Source organism: Manacus vitellinus, unplaced genomic scaffold (assembly GCF_001715985.3).
Source record: "Manacus vitellinus isolate BGI_N305 unplaced genomic scaffold, ASM171598v3 scaffold_5_pilon, whole genome shotgun sequence".
Classification (NCBI taxonomy): Eukaryota; Metazoa; Chordata; class Aves; order Passeriformes; family Pipridae; genus Manacus; species Manacus vitellinus.
In genome coordinates, this window is record NW_021940682.1 from 40969839 (window position 1) to 40990616 (window position 20778).

At 38.3% G+C, this 20778-nt stretch overlaps 1 protein-coding gene across 3 annotated transcripts; it reads right to left on the bottom strand.

Annotated features, from left to right (window-relative positions):
* Window positions 1-16367: 16367 nt before the first annotated feature.
* GPR85 (G protein-coupled receptor 85) lies at window positions 16368-20766 on the bottom strand. Of its 3 annotated transcripts, none has more exons than XM_029963656.1 (2): window positions 20638-20766; window positions 16368-19047 (listed from the first exon to the last, which is right to left on the bottom strand). In XM_029963656.1, exon 2 carries the CDS (start codon window positions 18870-18872, stop codon window positions 17760-17762), a length of 1113 nt encoding a protein of 370 aa, XP_029819516.1. In that variant the 5' UTR covers window positions 18873-19047; window positions 20638-20766; the 3' UTR covers window positions 16368-17759. The 3 variants fall into 3 exon arrangements, with proteins under 3 accessions (XP_029819516.1, XP_017936372.1, XP_008930730.1); XM_018080883.3 differs by lacking the exon at window positions 20638-20766 and adding an exon at window positions 20353-20537; XM_008932482.3 differs by lacking the exon at window positions 20638-20766 and adding an exon at window positions 20115-20198.
* Window positions 20767-20778: the final 12 nt, after the last annotated feature.

Genomic DNA, 20778 nt, shown 5'->3' on the forward strand with positions numbered 1-20778 from the left:
AACTCCTGCAGTGATTTCTGATCAACGGTTTCTGTTTTGGCAATCTTATCTGGAAGGACTCTCAGAAATAAGAAGTTTAAAGTTTTTTCAGTGTATTTGTACATTGAATATACGATGCACAGTGAACATGGGAAGTGAAGAGCTCTTCACATTGGAAAGAGAAGACCTGCCATCTAGAGTTTTAAGATCAATTTTTAATGAAAGAGTAAAATAAGTAAACTTTTGAATGCTGTACAGAAAACTTAGATTTTCTAAAAAAACACTGAAGCAAAAACAAGCACCTCAGATCTCTCTGATCTATTTTTATTTTAGGACATGAATGAAGGGTCAAATCTGCTTCATAAGTGATCTTTCAAAAACAGTCCTAATCCATGATCTTAAATTCAGATCCTATCTCTTACCTAACCAGGACATGTGTTCCAAAAACATTGTATTCCAATTTTATTCCGACTTCAATTCTATGAAGAGGAAAAGGTATTTAAATTCCAGCTTCTGTCTCATAAATTTTACAAAATAAAGTATTGGGGAAATTCAGTTTATTAAGGGAAAAGCAGCTTATAAGAATAATTTTGATACACACATATGCAGATCAGCCAAGCTGACCCATGCTATCCATTTGGATCTGAAGTGAAATTAAAACATGCTATTAAACTTGGTCATCTGCACTAAGGATAAAACAGAGCTAATTATTATTAGCTCTGTTATATACTGCAGTGTTGGCATCAGTATTTCATAACTAGCCTCACAGGGTAAAATATATGATCATTTCTCTTTCCTCCATACTTGCACAGCAGTCAACTGCCTAGGACACTTACAGGAATTTAAATCTCATAATGCCAATCCAATTTTTATTCCCTGATCAATGGAGAGAGGACAGTAGTATTTTTGTGTTATTATTTACTTCAGATCTCCTTTTCCATATATGTATCAGTCCCGCAAACATTTATGTACATAATTAACTGTTTGCAGGTAAACAATTGTTTATCTCACTGAGGCTAAGACCACTAATGTTCTTACTTAATAGTTTTAAATTCAATTTAAAATTCAATTTATGAAATCTCTTCAGAAATTCCCTCTATTTCTAGAGGCTTACTTTGCTGTGTGCTTATTATTAGCAGGATAGAAAAAAACCCCTGTTATGTAAACTTTCTTCCTTTCTTCATGGTACATTTTGGCTTCATTCAGTGCCCACTGACACCAAAGAGAAGCTGTTACTGGCTTAAATAGATATTAGATCAAGCCCTGAGGGAAACATTCAGGATTTTGGTTTCTATGATCAGACAATGACTCACATGAGAACGACTGCTTCCCCTTTCTTGCCATTTTTGTTTGTTGCAATCCATTCCCCTTAGTCTACTGGTATTCAAATAACCTTTCTTTCAACTACAGTAACACAAGACATTTATTCCCAAGTCATTACTTTCGCTCTTTTCAAAATTGGCAGCTACTATCCTGATAACATTGAATTGCACTACAAATTCCTTTCAGGAGAAAGAGCCCCAGGCACTGGCACAGGCTGGGGGCTGACTGGTTGGAAAGCTGCTTTGCAGAAAAGGCCCTCAGAATCCTGGTGGACCCCAAATTGAACATGGACCAGTAATAAGCTCCTGTGGCAAAAGCAGTCAATGGCATTCAAAGCTGCTCTAGGAGCAGCCTTACCAGCAGGATGAGGGAAGTGATCTTTCCTATCTGCCCAGCTCTGGTGAGATACATCTGGCATACTGGGATCAGTGCTGGACTCCCCAGTACAACAGACATGGACATATCGGAGATAGTTCAACAAAGGCTAACAAAGACAATTAAGGGCCTGGATCACATGGCATATGTGGAGAGGTTGAGAGCTGGGACTGTTTCAGCAGAGATCTTATTGGTGTGTACAAATACCTGACTGAGGGAGTAAAGAAGTTGGAGTCAGATGCTTCCCAGTGACAGGATGAGAGGCAATGGGCACAAATTGAAAATCAGGAAAATATGAAAAAACTTCCTTATTGAAGGTTGTCATATTTCATGTTCAGAGGAACAAGTTGTCCAAACAGGGTGTAGACCTTCCATCCTTGGAAGCACTCAAAACCTGACTGTGGTCCTGACTGGATTTGGCCCCGAGCAACCTCTCTAGCTGATACTCCTTGGATCAGATGCTTGCACTAGATGATCTCCAGAGGTCCCTTATAACCTCAGCTTTCCATCATTCACTTCAATAAAAAAATACTGTGTGGAAAAGTTATTGGAATGTGGTTCTTAAATCCCTGAATCCAATTCTGTGCACATATTACGAGAATAATATCTGCTATCAGAAATATCATCAATGATGAGTTGTTACTGGTTATAGGTTATATTTGCAAGATTTGGCCCTTCATAAACTCAAGAAATTCACTTCTAACAGCCCATGCTTTCAGTTAAGGGTTGTGGGTTGTTCTTTAACAGAGCTTAGTACAAGACTGCATTCTATATACACTTCAGTGCTTAGACAGGTTTGATGGAAGGAGGGAATCAATAATTTAAGTTCTTTTAAAAATATGCATAAGTACATCACAGAGAATATAAAAACTTCAGGGGAACGGTGATATTATTATTTAATGCCTTGTTGATGAAGTTTATTTTGGTAAGCTCTTGACAGCACAAGGTAACATATCATCTTTGCGTTGACACAAACGCTATCAAAATGGGAAAGGATGCACAGCAGAAAAAGATCTGCATCTAAAATAGATTTTTGAGAGCAAATTATTTTTTTCCTTCTCAATAGTTTGTTGATTTTTTTTCTTAGAATGTTGCCAACACATTTAAGCAAAATTAAAAAGCATTTTTGTAACTGTATGTCACTCTTTCCAGGTCTGTTTAAAATTCTCAATTTCTTTCTGCCTTTCATACAACGCTGAAAAATATTGCTGGCATTTGTGATGGGGAGGAATGTCTTTATATTTCCATTGTTTTTGCAGTATAGCTGTTTTCATTACTCACTGCGCTGTGTACACTGTGCTATTCATTTTTACTTTGGAGACCAAGGCTTTTTCCTATTTTCCTCTCTATGTCTTTTGTTTGGTTTTCGATGAAAGTGATTCTGAGAGCTCCAGAGGGCAGTGTTGTGCTGAAAGCGTCGGTTCTGTGGGCTCTGCCTGGATACTTTTGTGAACCAGTAGGCTGAATGTTATTTACTCACATGCAGACTTGCTTGAATGGCTTAAGTCTTAATTCACAATTGCCTTGGATATACACAGTATATGACTGGGGTCCTTGCAACAAATAAATTAGCTGCGCTTTTGCACATAATATGATATTCAAGGTTTTTCAAATGCTGGTAGATGAAATAAATTTTTTAAAAAAGTAAAAATCTCAGTCATCTTAAATAATGCTATGCCAGATTCACCAAGTAGGTTCAATGGACTAGAATATTAATTTCCCTTCTTGTGTCACACTGGGGGAAAAGGAGGAAAGAAATCATCCTCAGGAGGGTGCAAGGCAATGCTGTTCCCTTTCTCCCTCAGGAGTTCTGCCAAGAAGCAGCAGTTTTCAGTTCCAATTAAGGCCTCTCAGAAGCACACCGAGAGAGAGGCTGCAGGGAAAGCATTAAACCACGCACCTCCTTCAAGTATGGTCTCCCACACCTTCCCTTTGCCTTGTCCTGCCCTCAATGAGGTGTGCACCAGAATTGCTACAGGCCTGGAAAAAAAAAGGATACAGGATAACCAGGTCCAATCATCACTGTCCCCCAGACTCCTTGAAAACTTTCAGACTGCATTTTTCTCATTCTTTTAAGCACATTTCACAATTCCCCCTAAATCGCAGACACTTTGGCTGTGTCTAAGCTGACCGTGTGATGCACAGAATGGCTACTAAAATATGATACATTCCAGCAGCCTTTCAAACCACCATACTCTCCCACCAAGAGCCATGTGCCTACCTGCCCATGCATTTCTTCTACTCCTTGCCCCAAGACTCCTGTATCTCTTATAGTCTGTCCACATCACCTCTCTTTTCCAAGCATCCATGCTGCTCTCAGGTACTCTGCCTCTGACACTATAATTTCTGTCAGCTGTGTGATCTCCTCTTTCAGACTGAAATCCAATGCCCATCTCCTTTCTCCCGTGGCAGTTCCTCCCTTTGCCCACCCTCCAATGACCATGGTTTATTCTTTCTTTGGCCCTCAGAGGCAACTCTTGCTGCTCAGGGTGCTACTTGGGTCAGAGGCATGAGGAAGGACAACAAAGGAATGAGTATCCTGACTCGTCAACCAGTTGGCTATGGACATGCCTATGCCACCACAGCTCCCAGGTATAGAAGCATTTGCTCACCCCCTCTGACTGTAGAAATCAGCTCGTGAGCTGCGTGTGGCTTAAAGCCATAGCTTGAACTGTTTGGATGCGAGCCTACATTCAGGAGGACACTTTCAAGAGCTGGCATGCCACCTTTTTTAAACATGACCTTCAAGCAGTAGCAATGGGACAGGCATAACCTCCATAGCATGACTTGAAATGACCAGACTCACCATGTTTGGATTCTTTGCTAGATGATATGTGTAGGAAGGTACTATGGGATGGTCATCGGGAGCTGAAGCAAGGACCCGTGACAAGGGACATGGAGCATTTTGCACTTTACATTGCTTTTGAGCCTCCATACCACTGAACAATGAAGATAGACTAAAGACCAGATGCTGCAAATCTTTATAGATTTAAACAGTCTTGACAGGGTAAATCTAAGTTTTCGCCTGGGAATGATCTCTGTCTTCCTACAATGAGACACTTGGAAGCAAGCATGGAGGCATCAAACAGAGCTAGCTCAGGACACGAATTAGTTTTTGATGAATTTTCGTTGAATATTATCATTGAATTCTTCGGTTGTTGTCCTCTAAGAACACATTGTCTTAAGGCTGTAGCAACCAGAAAAGGAGAAAGGAAAAAAATGACAGTGAGGCAGTACTTGTGAAGATCAAGTGTTGATAGGACAATTGCCATAGAAATACCTAAACCCTGTACCTCCAGTAGCAAAATATTACAAGTCTGTTTTTACATTTTTCAGGTTGAGTTCCTGCAGAAGTCTTTACCCTAAGAAACTACTAAACTCCAAGTGGATATTGAAGATCTACTAGCAGGCACCCACACAGGTGACAGGGGTGTCCCCTGGGTATTCACAACAGCCTCATTGACAGGAACAGCAATTGACAAGCTGTTTGGAAATGCTCACAAGTGAAGTAGGTTTTCAGCATGCTCATGAAACTGAGAAATATATCACTCTATAAACTGCTCATACAGCACAGGCAGGCTTTGCTATTAGCTCTGTTGATAAACATATCCCTAGATTTGTGACTTGAAGACAGTGATGCTCCATGCCGAGAAAAGGGAGTGGAAAAGAAAATGTTACCATCTGTTTGTGTAGAGGTTTAAATTCATGCACCAGCTCTCCCTCACAGTGAAAGAAGAATGAGTCTTCTCTTTTCTTTACAGTCAATCTTGAGAGTGAAGCAGTGTTCATATAGTGAGATCTGAAAATAGACTGAAAGGGTGTTCACCATCAAGCCTCAGCTTCTGATTTAGATGCCTATATTGAAAGCCTCCAGAATTCAGAGAACCTCTCTCCAAACGCATCAATCAAACCATCAACCTATTTGTTGAAGCTCCAATGACACCCAAGGGAAGCTAGGTTGCTCATGCAGACCCCTAAGGCACACACCTAGCCTCCACAGTGCTGCTATTCCCACAGGGTTATTACGGATCACCAAGGTTCTGCAGGTTTGGGTTCTAACATTGTATTGGTATGACTGGATTTCAAATATTAAGGTGTTAAAATGACATTGCTGAAATCCACCTAACTGATGACAACATTGCTGCCGGACAGAAGAAAATTTAGAAGAAATCAGGTATCAGTACTTGTTTTTATTTATAATATTTTGTGGTAACCCAGATATAGAATTGCCCAGACAACTGTGACTTAATCATGTGTAACTGCCAGCTTGCATTTTTGCAGGCACATCTACCCTGACAAAGGCTTTTAATATTTAAAATCATGCAGATTATCTATTCAGTCCTCAGAAAACTCATTGTGATTAATTCAGTATCTCAGTTTCAGGCACTTCAACTGCTGACACCTTTCTTCAGGCTACAGAGAGTCTTTATTAGTTGTACTAAAAATCCTGTGCAAATATTTTTAAAATATTATTTAGTACTCGGTAAATTTTTTTTATTTGAGTATGTTACCATCTATCAATGAGTTTCTAGATCTCAGAAGTGTTTTTTTACTCTCCTTTTAAAATGCATTTTTATTCTAAGTGCCTCTGTTTATGCACATTTATCAGTCATGTCTACTCAGAAATGCTTATATCATATCTGAGGTCAGGAATTCAGCTGCATTTAAATTATATGCCAGATGGATGGGCAATGCATACATTTTAGTTCTTTGACAATTTAATGAACATATCTCTTGGCAAGATGAGGTTATCTGAACATCCCAAATCATCCGTCACATTTGTCTCCAAACTTTTGGGCTGCAGTCTACTGTCAGCTAACTGCCACACTGTCTCATCAACCTTTAACTGGAAAAACTCTAAAAATTATTTGCTTGCCTAGAGCAGCTGGGGGCATCTTACCATGGCCTTGTCCATTAACGAGGGTAAATTCTGATTTATAACAAGTTTCAGAAATCTAGAAACATTACATAATTAAGTCTCTCATCCTTCAAGTAAGTTATATTATTAGCCATTTAATTCAACTGGCGAACTGTGCAGAAAAAAAGTTTTCAACACACATTTTCAATCTGACCACTAATCTGGTTACCTTATTTTTTGAAGACTATCTGGAAGTACTGTTGGCCCTAATATTAAAGGGTGGTCAGGACACAAAACTTCAAAGAATATTTTCAGTTTCTCAGGAAGGAAAAGTCTGAGATATGAAAGTTGAAATTTTCTGCAGAAGACCAAGACTTGGCAAAACAAGCCAAATAGAACATTTCTGATTAATTTTAGCACCTATATACCAATCACATTAATATAATCTATATTTCCCTTGGAAATTGATTCACTAGTGTCTTAAACTGGGAGCCTAAAATGTCCTTGAATTGCTTAAAACTAGTAAATACTGAAAAGTTGGCTTATACGAATCACCCAAGGTCACCTATGCAGTGATTTTAGCGGCAAAGCTGCAATGAGAACCTGGAAGTAACTGGCTTTCATCCTAATGGTCACTTCACTAGACCAAGATGCCACCATTAAGGGAGACAATGGTAATAAAACACGGCAGTGCTCTCAAATTGCACGAAAACTGCACTTGCACTGTTCTGAAAAGCTATCATTCAGTCTGAAAGTTATCAAAATTGCTGGACCAACATGTTCTAAATACATAGTGTCACAAAGAACATGTAGTTTTTCTTAGTAGAGTAACATGACAAAAAGAGCAAGAAAAAGAACATGGAAGTAGAACAGAAAATCCTGTTAAAATGTTAAAAAGGAAAGAACAGTAAATGATGGATACTATTCAGTCATTCTTCAAGCTCCTACTGAACTTAGATATAATACCGGCTACAAGACTTTGAGAGCACTGAAATGATAGTTCATAGATTCATAGAATAGCTGGAGTTGGAAGGGATCTTTTAAAGGTCATCTAGTCCCAACCCTCTGGCCATGGTGGGGGGCAGTCGTCCAGACCTCGCCAGTGTTGGAATCCCTTGGTATTGTTTCCTTTTGCCATGGGTTAGCACAAAGTCATTGAAGCAGAACTTCTAACGGATAACAACAACCTGTTCCTTTCTGGGCGACCCTCACTGCTGGCTCTTGCCCTCCTCCTGCAAGACAGCTGCTCATCACTTCACCCTTCCCTGACTGATATAATTCCCCTTTCTTGTTATTGTCATCCTTCTTTCCCAGAGTCCTCCACTTCCTGGAATCTCAAATCTACACCTTCCCACTTTACTCCAAGCACATTCATCCAATTTTGGTCTTTCTGCCAGTTGTCTTTCAGCTATCCTTACCTCCCATCACCCTTTCCAATAACTAGTCCTGACCCCCAACCACTCCTTTATGGTTTCCTCATCTTCTTCTGTCCTCTGTCTCCTCACCTAACAATTCTGGCATTTTGCAGTCTCTCCCTTAATTAGTAAAGAAAAAAAAAGGGAAGAGTGGCCTGTATCCCCCTTATTTTGGTAACTATTCTATTATTATTCCATTTTATTATACCTCTCCCTTTCCCTTTCAAGCTCACAGACTGTAATCACTACCTGGAGTCAATGTTCTTGGCTTTCACCAGTTGTTTTCACTGAACCTTACTTTCAATATGACCTCTAATGACCTCTTTCTAACTAATGCTGTGAATCAGTAGTCATTTTCTGTTTCTCCCTCAGCTTCGATGTGACTTCATTCTGCTGTTCTTGGCTTATCATCTCTTTCTCTTTATCAGGAGATTCCAATCTGCTCATGTCGACAGGCTACCGCTGACAATTGTCACTGACAATTACATTTTCAGGGAACAGCCTTTGTACTTTCTCCCAAGCTACTCTTCTCTTCTGAGAATCCACCCTCTTGTTAGTTTTTATTTCTTTTAAAACTTTAGTTTTCAATCATCTCTCTTGCTCTCAAAAAGAAGAAAAAAAAAGTTGGAATATGCTGGGATGGCCTTGCTCATCATGTTTACCGGCATTGCCTCAAAATGAACTTAACAGCACTGCCTCATAATTTCTTGGAATTCCACCCATCTTGTGTTATCTTTTAATTATTTACTTTTGGACAGAGACTGCTTTTTCACAGAACTTAATACAAAGAGGTAATTGTCTATAAGAAGCTATCAAGCACCATGGTTATATAAACACAAATTACAACAGGAGTTTAGATTTCAGTTCTCTAAGATCATACTATCAAGACCTTGATATAAAGAAAACACAACTAGAAAGCTTAAGAATGTGAACTGGGCCTTAAAAACTCATTTATCAGACATGCTGGCCATCCATGAATATAATGTATACACCAATTGTATGGCATACATCCATTGTGCTTAGGAATTAAAGTTTATACAGAGAATCCTGCCTTCACTGAAATCAATAGGCATTTCATTACTAATATCAGTATGGTCAAGGCTTTTCCATCTGCATCTTATCATACACATTTTTTTCAATATTTGCAAAGAAGCAATCAAGTAGAATATATATAACAATAACATTTTGTTAGTTATATTCAGTGACTAGAAATTATCTTGACATCTTGGTTTCTAATTCTGTATTAGGTCTAAATGCTAAGTTTGACCAAAGCCAATATTTAATGGATCACATATGTGACTTAGGAAAACACTGCTTGTTTTTTTTTGTGGTAGCTAGTGTTACACAGTCTCTTCTGAAATCTAAATGAATAAATTATTTATCAGTCAGCACTTGTCCTTAAATGGCATAACTTAGATGTCAATACCACCAAAAGCATCCACATTTGCCAAATCTGTCTCGCACGAAATGGAATATTTGCACAAGAAAATTGCCAAAGCAGGAAATTAACCTCTTCAGGGGTTTAATATAATCAAATGTTGCAATAATTGTTATCATGTCAAGTATTTCTGATGCCAAAGGATTACAGTATTCCCACCAAAACTGTGTTTGCCAGTTAGGCTGGTGGTCTTCCTGGACGGGAGAGGGTAATGGTCTTTACTGTGATACTGCCTTTAAGTTAGGACACCAAGAAGCAAATTTAACATGAAATTCTAATGCAAAAGATACAAAATAGACTTGTTTTCTCCAATACAGAAGGATACAACAAATCTCAGCTTTTGTGACAATATGCCTCTTAGAGGAAGGTCATCTCTATAGAAGAGTCTATCCAAGCAATGGTGTCTGTCTTTCTGGGCATGCACATCAGAAAGAGAATGCTGACAGGAGGACACCATTTGATCCCCTTGTGTGCACGTATGGCTAACTATGCCAAATACAAGAGTGTCTGAGAGATGTGGTAAAACTATGAGGAGCTTCCACATCTATCTCCACCCTTATAAAATTCCTCACAGCAAGATTGGCCAAAAAGGATTTGCTCAACATACACATTCCCTTTACATGCACTTCTTTCTACCTATTAAGAACAGAAACTACTCACAGAAAACACTGAAAGAAAAACAAGTTTCAAAAATTTAACTGTGACCAAATATTCCATCTAGAGTAAATCCCTAGGCTGATGAGCTCAGTGTATATTACTACCACACAAGGTGGTTGATGCAGGAACCACCTATAACGTGTACTGCTTCCTGTCCACCACTATGTAATAAAGGGGGGAATAAGGACTCAACTGCAGCAACACACCCCACCATACTGCAGATGTCCTTACTGTTACTTAGGAACTTATAAGAAAGTTTACAATGACTCCAAAAGCATTATTTACAACTATTAACATAGGAAGCTACTACTAAATGTCCCTCACCTTCCTTGCATCTGATTTTATACTCACTTATCATACCTGAGTGTGATACCCCGTGCCCTTCACCAGGGCTTGAGCTGTCCCTACTTGTTGTATCAACTATACTACACTATTTTGGAGAGTCTGAAAAATATATTTATGCATGTATATACTCCCTCTTGAAACCTATCAAAATGTTGCTTTTGCACATACGCTATGACAGAGATTACACTTAAAGTCCTGCTATGCCATGCTCTCACTGAGAACTAGTCAAGTAAAAAACATAAACACTGATATATATTACCAAGATCTTGTAGTCTTTATTGAGATGAGTTTCCACAAAAGAGAGGGAAAATTTTACTAGAGCAGGGATTGCAGGAATCAAGCCAAAGTTACAAGGATTACATATTGAATGGTAAGCTACTTTCTCTTTTTCTTTTTTTTTTGCTTTACGCCCATCTTAGTAGAGTTATGACTGAATATGTTAATCAAAATCCTATAGAACTGTATTCATTTGTGTGTGTGTGTTTACTTTTCATTTACATAATAATCATCTTACAAAAGGAGCATTTCTCCTTTGTGTTAGATATCTTACGATGTATTTTAAAGCTGCAGTTACTGAAATATCCTATTCCACTATCAATTCTATTGCCCAGTTATTACCATAAATTATTATACAGAAGCTAAATATACATTTCCAATCTCATGATGTCCAAACAGTCCTGCAGTCAGAGAAATCAAATGTTCCCTGTGATGTGTCCTAAGGATCTGCATTTAGTGTTCTGGAACAAACAGGAGAAACTTCCAAAGCTCAAAAGCCTTTACAGAAAAATCAGAAAACATAATTGTAGAGTGCCTTAATTTTGAAAATAAGATCTGTGTGTTTGTAACACAGAAAATGCTTATGGAAATAAGCAAGAACAAACACTGATAGGTATCTCCATAATAAGTGTAAAGCTACAAATATATTTTACTATTAGATATGTATTTTAAAGAATATACAAACTTGATTAAGCATAAAATCAAATGCTCAACTGGTAATAGGTGGGATGGAATAGAGCAACTGAGATGCCATGAATTTAAAAAAAAAATCCAAACCAAAATCAAGAATAAAAGAGGGCATGAAATCCCAACAAGCTTACAAAAACATTTATCTCTAGGCCTCTGTTTCTTCTGTTCCTACTTCTGTTTTGAGAAGACAAACACCTATCACTTGTCTGTACCCTAAGAATGTTGTCTAGGCATTTCTTATCTCCGCTCACTGCTGAATTTCAACCATTTAGTACTCAGAGTATGTACAACCACAGTCCTACTTAGACTCAACATGGAGTGGCTTGCAGGCCTGTGGTGGGCCAGTTCCACACATATAAGACATCATCAGGATTTCAACTGGCTCATGAACACAGACAAAAACTTTGTTGCATCCTTCAACCTTCTGCCTAGAGCAGTCATCGAGTATCTGTGCCACCCTCTTCTACTAGCTCAAGAACCTGATCCACCAAGATTATTACAGTGCAAAACTCTCTGTTTTTAGCAGTTTCTTCGATTTGCATAAGGATGTTAACGTGCCTGAGCTTGATGGTTACAGAACGAAAATAAAAGGGCTCAGGAAATGTTTTAATTAATGGTGGCATGAGAATTGTATCTATCCTGCATACACACACTGGCAAACGGTAGACAAGCTGACAGAATATAACCTTGCAGGAAATGCAATGCATATCTGAAAACCTTCTTCCTTGCAAAGATAACATTAACGATTGTATTTCTGGCTACTGTTTCTCTTTCCTTCAACATACATGTTTTTCACAGATTGCCTCTTCATTCCTAAAACTGAAACTTTAACATTCCATGGAAATAAGAGAAAGAATGAACTGGAAGCATGTGACTGTAACAATGTCACATATAGGTGGCATAATATTGAAACTCAAATTAATAATTTCATACTTGGGATTTTTAACTCTACATTAGAGCAAAATTTGTCTTAGCCAACCCATGAAAGGATGAAAAAAATACACATCTTTAATCAGATGGCCCTTTAACAAAGGTGAAATAGACTTCTCATGAATTAGCACAGGGAATTTTGAAAAATCTCTGGAGACAGTAATTCGCCTAACATTTGGAGAAGTTTTGTTGTACCTATTGCAGAGTTTGTTGAAGATTATATCAGATAAATTCTATTTTTATATATCTCATACTTATCAAGTACAAAGCATAGAACAAAACATGTGATATGAAGAAGTCTCTCATTGCACTGAATCAGCCAATTCACTAAAGATACTGTTCTTTAACTACATAAAATCACTAAGTCCTAAAAATGTAAATAATTATTTTGTTATCTAAATTTTATGAAACATATAGATGACTGTAATTATTTAATTTCAAATGTCTGAAGACTGTTGTTACTTATTTCCTTTTTAGAATACTAAAAAAATCTAACTGTGAGACTCCTTTGATCATCATATACTTATGTAATTACACAGTTCAGTTGAACAAAAACACCACAAAAACTCTTCACTATTTATAATGAGCAATCTTTAAAGTTCACCCTTCTTTTTCTACACTGGCTAGTTAAAGATTTTATCCATTTAAGTGGAGAGCTTCATCATATTTTTTCTAAATATAAAGCATGAGCTATTTTCAGGCCACTCAAAGAAAGTCTCGGTGTATAATATCAAACTCTTTGATTTGTTGCTGGCATATGCATTGCAAAATGTCATCTTGCACTGTTTTTAATGGTCATGGCCAGAGAATGCTTATGATCGTTACTGATTTAGATCACTGATTTCTTCACACTCAAGATCACTTCAGTATACAAAAGCAGAGAACCTCTATTGACTTTAATTTTGAAGAACAGTATCTCAGACTAAGCCTTCTCTTTCCTCTGAAAAAGTCAATCAGATTAGTAGTGTGCACTCATACAGCTCTCAATGAATATAAACTAGAAGGAAGTTGTCTATGTGCTATGCAGAATTGTACAGGCAACTCTCAGTTGTATGTGGGTGTGTAACCCAGGTTGCAGATTAGCAGTGCTATGCTAAAACAAAGCAGGAAAAAAAGGAAAAACACCCACCATTCTTCTTTGAATTTCTGATCTCACTTTTTACTCCATCTTAACTTCATTCCTTGATAAATGTAATACACATAGGAAATTCTTATCTAATGCGGACATGCTTTGTATTACCTATGTGTTAGCTCTATGCAGGTTAGTCTACTCCATTTATAGCTTCAATAATTGAGAGCTGACTGTGTAACTATGAGAGACCAGCAACCCACCTTTTTATTCAACATTTGCTAAAAACCAATTGCTTGTTGAAATACCTCCCTAACTCACCTCAAAAATCATCAGTTCCCTTTTATATAATTTTTTTAAACCCATGTGTAATAACAGCTTGCTGCAATACTGGATTCTTGTTAATATAAATAAAATGTGGACATGCTTGAAAGGCAAAGCAAAAGCAATACAAGTGAACAAACACAATGCACCTAAAAGCAGACAGAGTGGACTCCTCTGTCCCTAAGGCCTAGAGACTGACAGAAAGCCATTTTATAATAAGATTTTGTAGCTGTACCAAAAAACTTGCATTTATTAGCTAAATGTACATTTTATTTATTTAGAGGGTCATTAACACCAAATACGCTTTTAAAAAATAATATGCCCTTGGGCAATGTAACAAAAACAGTGGTTTCATTATGAAGGATTTGAGAAACTTGTTTCCTGCTGTCCCCTCCCAATTCTCATTTTCCTCCGCACAGCCGAAACCGGATCTGCTTCATGACCAAAGACAAAAGCCAGAGATACCCAGTGCACTAGCCAAGTGCCCTGAGATGATGACTCCATGAGCTGCAAAACCAGCTGGAAGGAACTGGCGGTCCCTCTCTGTCCTCAGGAAGGGAACGCAGACACTGACAAACACTGGGAAGGTGCTGCAGGATCTTATCTACTGGGGAGGAGGGATGGCTGACATACTTCTCAAGGAGCAGGATAAATACAACACTCAGTATAGGAAACATTTACTCTTGTAGAAGGATTGATGGAGAGGCTGTCAAAGGACTGGTGGGGCTAGAGAGGGCAGGAAAGCAACAGGGGCAGACAGCTTTTTCTCCAGGGAATTTGTTCTTACTCTTTTTTTGTCATCAAAAAATTAAAACTGTTAACTTCACATTACCCATGAGCATTAAAGATCAACGCAGATATAAAACAGTGTGATAATCTTTGCTATTCTGAAAAGAGTAACTACCAGCCCTGTATTCTAGCTTTGGCAATAGCTTAGCTCCTGTACTAAAATGAAAGCAAAAGGTTTTTCATATTGTGACACAACAGCGTGTGAATTGGAATGAATCTTCTTGCTCCTTTGAATTTATACCTTAATACATTAGTTTTGATATGCTGACTAGGATCAAAATGACACTGATGACAAAAACTGCAAGCACTGCTTTAATTCATGCACACATATAGTTCTTGTAGGAATCTCTCTAAACTACTTGACATTCTGTGCCAGTGAGTTCCATTGAGTAATAACTTTGCATAAAACGTTACTTCATATGTTGGCTTTTAATTTCACTGAACATCCCCTTGTCCTTTTAATGCTGGAGAAAAATAAAATACTTCTGTCACAAGACTTCTTACTGGAACAATTATAAAAATTCACTAAAGAAAAAGTACCTGTCCTCTGTCAGGTAGTAATACAGTTGTGTATTTTCATATAGCCAAAGGAATTATATTCATATCAAAAGAAAAACATTTATCAAAATATTTGCTTTCAGACTTATTTACTGTTTATTATTTTAATTTACATCAGTTACTGCTTGCAAAACTTCCAGGGAAATATTTTTAATTTTTTTTCTCTTTTCCCACTGCATAGTAAATACAGCCTTCTTAGTATTTCAGAAGCATAGTACTACAGAAATGTTAGGGCCTGCTTCTGCTATGAATGAAGTTAATGGGAAAACACCAACTGACTTTATCAGGAGTTAGGTCAGGCCCCAGATTTGCAGCTTTTGAAATTTTGTAGTTGAAAATTTTCTGGCTAATCCTCAGAACTGACTACTTCTACAACTATAACATTATTTACAACTTTATTTATATGTACTTCTTTATTACAATATGTAATATCTATGTTCCTTGTAAAGGTTACTATTTTATAGAAATTAGACTGAAGTTATTGCCAATCAACCTTTTAATAAACTTAAGTGGGATGACTTTCAGAATTTTTCTCAACATACAATTCAGTTTTTATTCCTTCTTGCTATCTCTGAAAACTGCTTAACTACCTTAATTTCAAAGCCTTTTTCAGTGTAATAAAAATGTCCTTTTGGTAGAAGTTTATTGGTCCCATTTCAAATTACGTTCTAAAACATTCTTATACTGATGAGGACTCATTATTTTAGCAATTTTTCTGTTTCAACACAGTATATAAAGCCATGCCTCTCAACCAATCAACCTCAGTATAAAAGTGTATGTGAGGTCAAACAGATTGCTCATCAAATCTTTGATCAAGTTGTCTGATCACATATAGACACAACTGTCTGAATTGTTGCATATGTTGTATAATGTTATCATACAAATTTAAGTATTTCCATTATTGACTACTGCTTGTGTATTTATATATTAACTTGCTGGTCATAAAACTGCAACAAAGGACAAGATATACCAATACTGAATTAAGACCTCTAGTTTTACCTCTCCCAAAATTAAGAAAAATCTGTGTTTTATGATTGACCAACTCATGATGTTGTGCTTCAAATATACACATATTCCAAAATTAAACTGTGAAGCTAATGTTAAATACTGTGTTGTAACTTTAAATATAACTGACATATTAGAACAGATAGATGGGTAATTATGATAAACTACACAATAGTGCTACTGTAGATAATATAATTTATCAATCCTGTGGTCCCCACCATTCATGCATTTACAGTTTGGGAATACAGTGACTGCAAAGGATAATAATTCATAATGGCTACATTCTCAGTACTTCATGCTAGCTCACTAGACAAAATAAAAAAGGTTAATTGTATAACTGGAAAAATGTAAAATTTTATTCCAAGAAAATTAACAAGCTACACAGGTAAATTTTGGCAAATGCAACTTTATATTGAAATCCACACATCTGTATCTGAAAGAAGGAAAGACTCACAGACTCTAATGTATTTCTAAAACACTAAGAAATCATAGTATATGCTTTCACAAGTTAAAACTTAAATAATTTAAAACAACCAATACACCAAAATGTGCAGAAAATATAAACAAGACTGTGCCTTCAGTAGAATAAATGCTTCACAAATTGTGCAAGATATCATACTAAGGCTGCGGTCTCCCCATGACAGCTGTCTCAAAATATAAACATACATCAACTGCCTGTGTTTCTCAGAACAAACCAGAAAGGGCGGCACACCTAGAAAAAAATCATATAATCCCAGTGATGTGCATATTGATTTTGGGAACCATTGGAGTAAAAAGGAAAAAAGAGGACTAAGTGATCTTTCATGCACTCCCAAATGACTGACCAGAGTTATTGATTCAATTTTCCTTGCTTATTTGCTTCAATGCTAAACAAAATGGAAGATACTAGATAACCCTTTAAGGCAACATGTGTTTATTCTGTATAATTATAACTCTTCAATTATGACTGGATATTGTTGTTAACGTTGCCTAACAGACTGATATCTAGCTTTTTAGAAAATATAAATAAGAGTCTATTAAACTTTATACCAAATCAGCAAAAAACACAGAATACAGTTAAATGTTAGTAATTTCACTGTTAAGGAAAATGGTATTTAGAAAGAGTAATATATTTGGAAAAAAAATTAAATTCGAAATCTGAACAAAAATACTGCTTTGGAATGCTCCTCAAAACTTACTCACAAGGCAAACAGATTTGTAAGTGTGATAATCCAATAATGCATGGCACATCTTTAATCAGTTACAGTACTTGAGTCCCCAGTTTTCAGTCTTTGCAAAATAATAATTGTATGAAATGTTTTAAAGGTCTTCAGATGTCTAAAATTAGTTTTATCAACACATTAACCTCATATCAACTTAATTTATTAAGATGTCCAATGCTAATCTTTCTGATGTTCTTATTTTATGTAGTGATATACACAGCATTTAGCACTGATACTTAGCACCTGCTACTTTCATAATCTAGATTTCAACCACATAAAGGAATTCAGGGCAGTAGTTCAGTCCTTTGTTCTTAATTACAAACCTTCAGCAGTGGTCAGCAGGAACATGTTTAGGTTTAAAACAGGATTAGAGGTGAGCTATTGCAAAGACTGCAGAATGTTGCCCAAATCCTTACAGCTGCTGACATCCCATTCTTGATTTTCTCCTCAAGACATGGCTACAGGCCACAATTGCTTAGCAGAGAATGGTAGTGTTTCACAAGGCTAAAGATTTACAGATGCTCCCTCATATAACACAGTAAGGTTCCCTTGGTAACCTGGATTTTCTGCAGTAAAGAAGGGTTGTGCTGAAACAGCGCCTCAGCTCCCTGTTGGAGAAAATGCAGACAAAAGGATTGATTCCAGCTTGGGCAAAACTCATCCAGACAGCGGCCGTTAGAAATCCCCCAGGTACTACAGGCCCTCTTGCAAAAACTCTCCAGTAACAGGCTACCAAATAGGGACCCCACAAGGTCAGAAAGAGAAATGTCATGATGTAGAACATTCTGCTGATTCTCTTCTCCATTTTGAACTCATCTAAAACCAGTAGCCTCCTCCTGCCCGTGGTGTTCGCATTTTGCCTGATTCCCAACAAGGTTGGAGGTGTGGGACCCCTTCCGAATCCAGCCAGCCAATTAGCAGCTGCTTGACCACTTGCTCCAGGACCATGAAAAGTCCAGTTCTGGCTCACTGCTGCAACAAACTGGACTGGCTTCATTTTCCTGCGATCGTGAACAAAAAATATCAGCTTGAGGTAGACAAGCTGTGTGGCTAGGAGGATAAGGGCAAGAAGAAGCATAAATCCCAAGGAATCATTAGCCCTGAAGGAACGATGCTGGAAAGTGCATTGGTCTTCCTCCCTAATGAACGAGTAGGTGCCCACATCTAAAACTGGGGGGAAAGCCATGGCTACAGAGAGAGTCCAAACCATACAGATAACAGCCAAACAAGTCCAGAAGGTCAGTCTTTTCGTATAAAAACGGTGGTGGGCAATAGCTAAGTATCTTGTGACGCTTATGCAGAATAACATGAAAGCAGTGTGAAAGCAGGACAAAACCCCCAAAAAGGCAATCACTTTGCAAGTAAGAGTCCCATACGTCCAAGTAGAGCCATTTTTCACAGAGGTGAAAACAAATGGGAAACAAATTGCAGATCTGAGGATATCTGAGCAGCAAAGATCCAACAGGAAGTAGTAAGGAGCTCTATGCAAGGTCTTATCTTTGACTAGCAAAATGGAGATCAGAAGGTTACCCACAACACTGACTCCTATTATGAAACCCAGTGAAGTCAGTTTCAGAAAAGCTGTTAAAGGAGAGAGATTTTGTAAAATGTTGTCAGCTGCATGGCTGTAGTTCGCCATAGATGGATGGATGATATGTATATTGCCTCAGTCAAGTCTCATGATCTATATTTAAGAACAAGGAAAAAATAGATCCATACATCTTACTGAAAATGTAATCCACAAACAGAACTGATCTTGTGTCTAGTCATACAGTACATCCTCTTCTTTCTGATTTGTCATGCCATCAAAATATCTGAAAAAAAACGAGCTATCAGTTCTTAAGTTAACACAAAATGATGTCAGAAAGTGCTAACAAAGATGTTAATTTATGGAGAACCAAATGAAGTTGTAAATTTGAGTACTATTGTTTGTTTTTAAAAATCATGAGGCTTTTTTTAAATATACTTACTCTTTAGTATGATTGATTATTGACAGATTTGGCTTATTACAGTTTCCGACTGACCAATGCCCCTTATATTTGGTAGCACATATAATGTCACAGTGAAAGCCTCAGAGATTTTATGAATCAAAAGATTCCCAGTTTGTGAGCCCAAGAGTTAATCACTGACATCTTTTTTAAAAATCCCCAAAGAGCACTGATATTTTGACATTACCTGCATTTATTTTATGTCTACTGTATTTGTCAAGGTTTTAAGAGGCAGCTGCTATGTTGATATGGATCACACCCAAAGAAAGCCTGCAGAATTTATGTTTTTTAACCCAAATCACCAAAGCACATTAAGCACAGTGTTAGTTTATGCATATTGTAAGAGAAGCAGCATTCATGATCCCCCTCCCTTCCTTCTATAAACTATAATTTTATCATTTAGGCTTTTAGATAAACAGGTATCCAGACAGTCGATAGCAGTATGCTTTAGGGTGTCGTTCCCCCCCTCCCCCGCTTTAATGCAAATCGTTAAAGCCTCGACATAATTCATAATAAGCAACGGTCAGTGTAAATACTGAGCAAAAATAGGCAACGCAGCCAAGATTTAATGCCCATCCTTTTGGGAGGGCTAGTTTTGGTTATGCTTAGATAAACATATAAATTGATATTTTTTTTTTAGCTAATTAGGGCTCCGCGATTCCCACTAATCCTCCCAGTGAATCCTACCGGAACACGTTTCATGCAATAAAATAAAATAAAGAACTGTCTGTTGCTGGGGGTTTTGGGGGTTTGTTTTTCTTTTTTTCTCCCTCCAGAGCCAGGGACAGGAGCCACAGCAGTCCTCCGTTATTCACACGAAGTGTTTCCTATGCCACCTCGGGTGTACAAAGGATATTCCCACTGAATCCCAGCAAAAATCCTTCCATTCTTACCGTCCACAAAAGAGCCTGATTGCTGCTGTGTAAACAGAGGCTGATCAGATCATGGCATCGTTTTAAAACCATGAAATCAGGCTCCCCCTCCCCCTCCCGGCCAGCCCGCCGCTCCCCCTCTCATCCGTGGATTGTCCCGCGGCGGGCCGGCCCTGCCTCCGCACACACTCCCGCACGCTGCACACCCGGCGCTCTCTGGCACCCTCACACCGCCGCTGACACACACATACACACTCACGGGCACAGCCGCTCCCCCTCGCCCCGCCATGCAGGGCTGGACTGCGCCGCACTGCAAGGCAGCCCGGGTGCCGCTGCTTGGCATCAGCCGCATCTGCCGGAGCCGTGCGAGAGCCCCCCGCGGCGGGGAGCTGGGGTGAGCGGAAGAGGCATTGTCTGTGAGCGCTTTCATCATGCCGCTTCTTTGGAAATCACCCCCCAGGCCCGCTCCCTGAGCGGAGGAGCCCTCCCCGCACGCACCTGCAGCCGCGGCAGCCCTCGGTGCCCCCAGCCCCTCTCCTCCTACCTGTTGGTGCCGGAGATCCCCACATGCCAGAGCTGCTGCTTGCCGCCGACCGAGGGCTGCTTTATCCTGGCGGTCTTTTCTATTCTCCTCTGCTGTCTTTCATGCTTCTTTCAATCCTTTTCCTTTTTTTCCCTTTTTTTT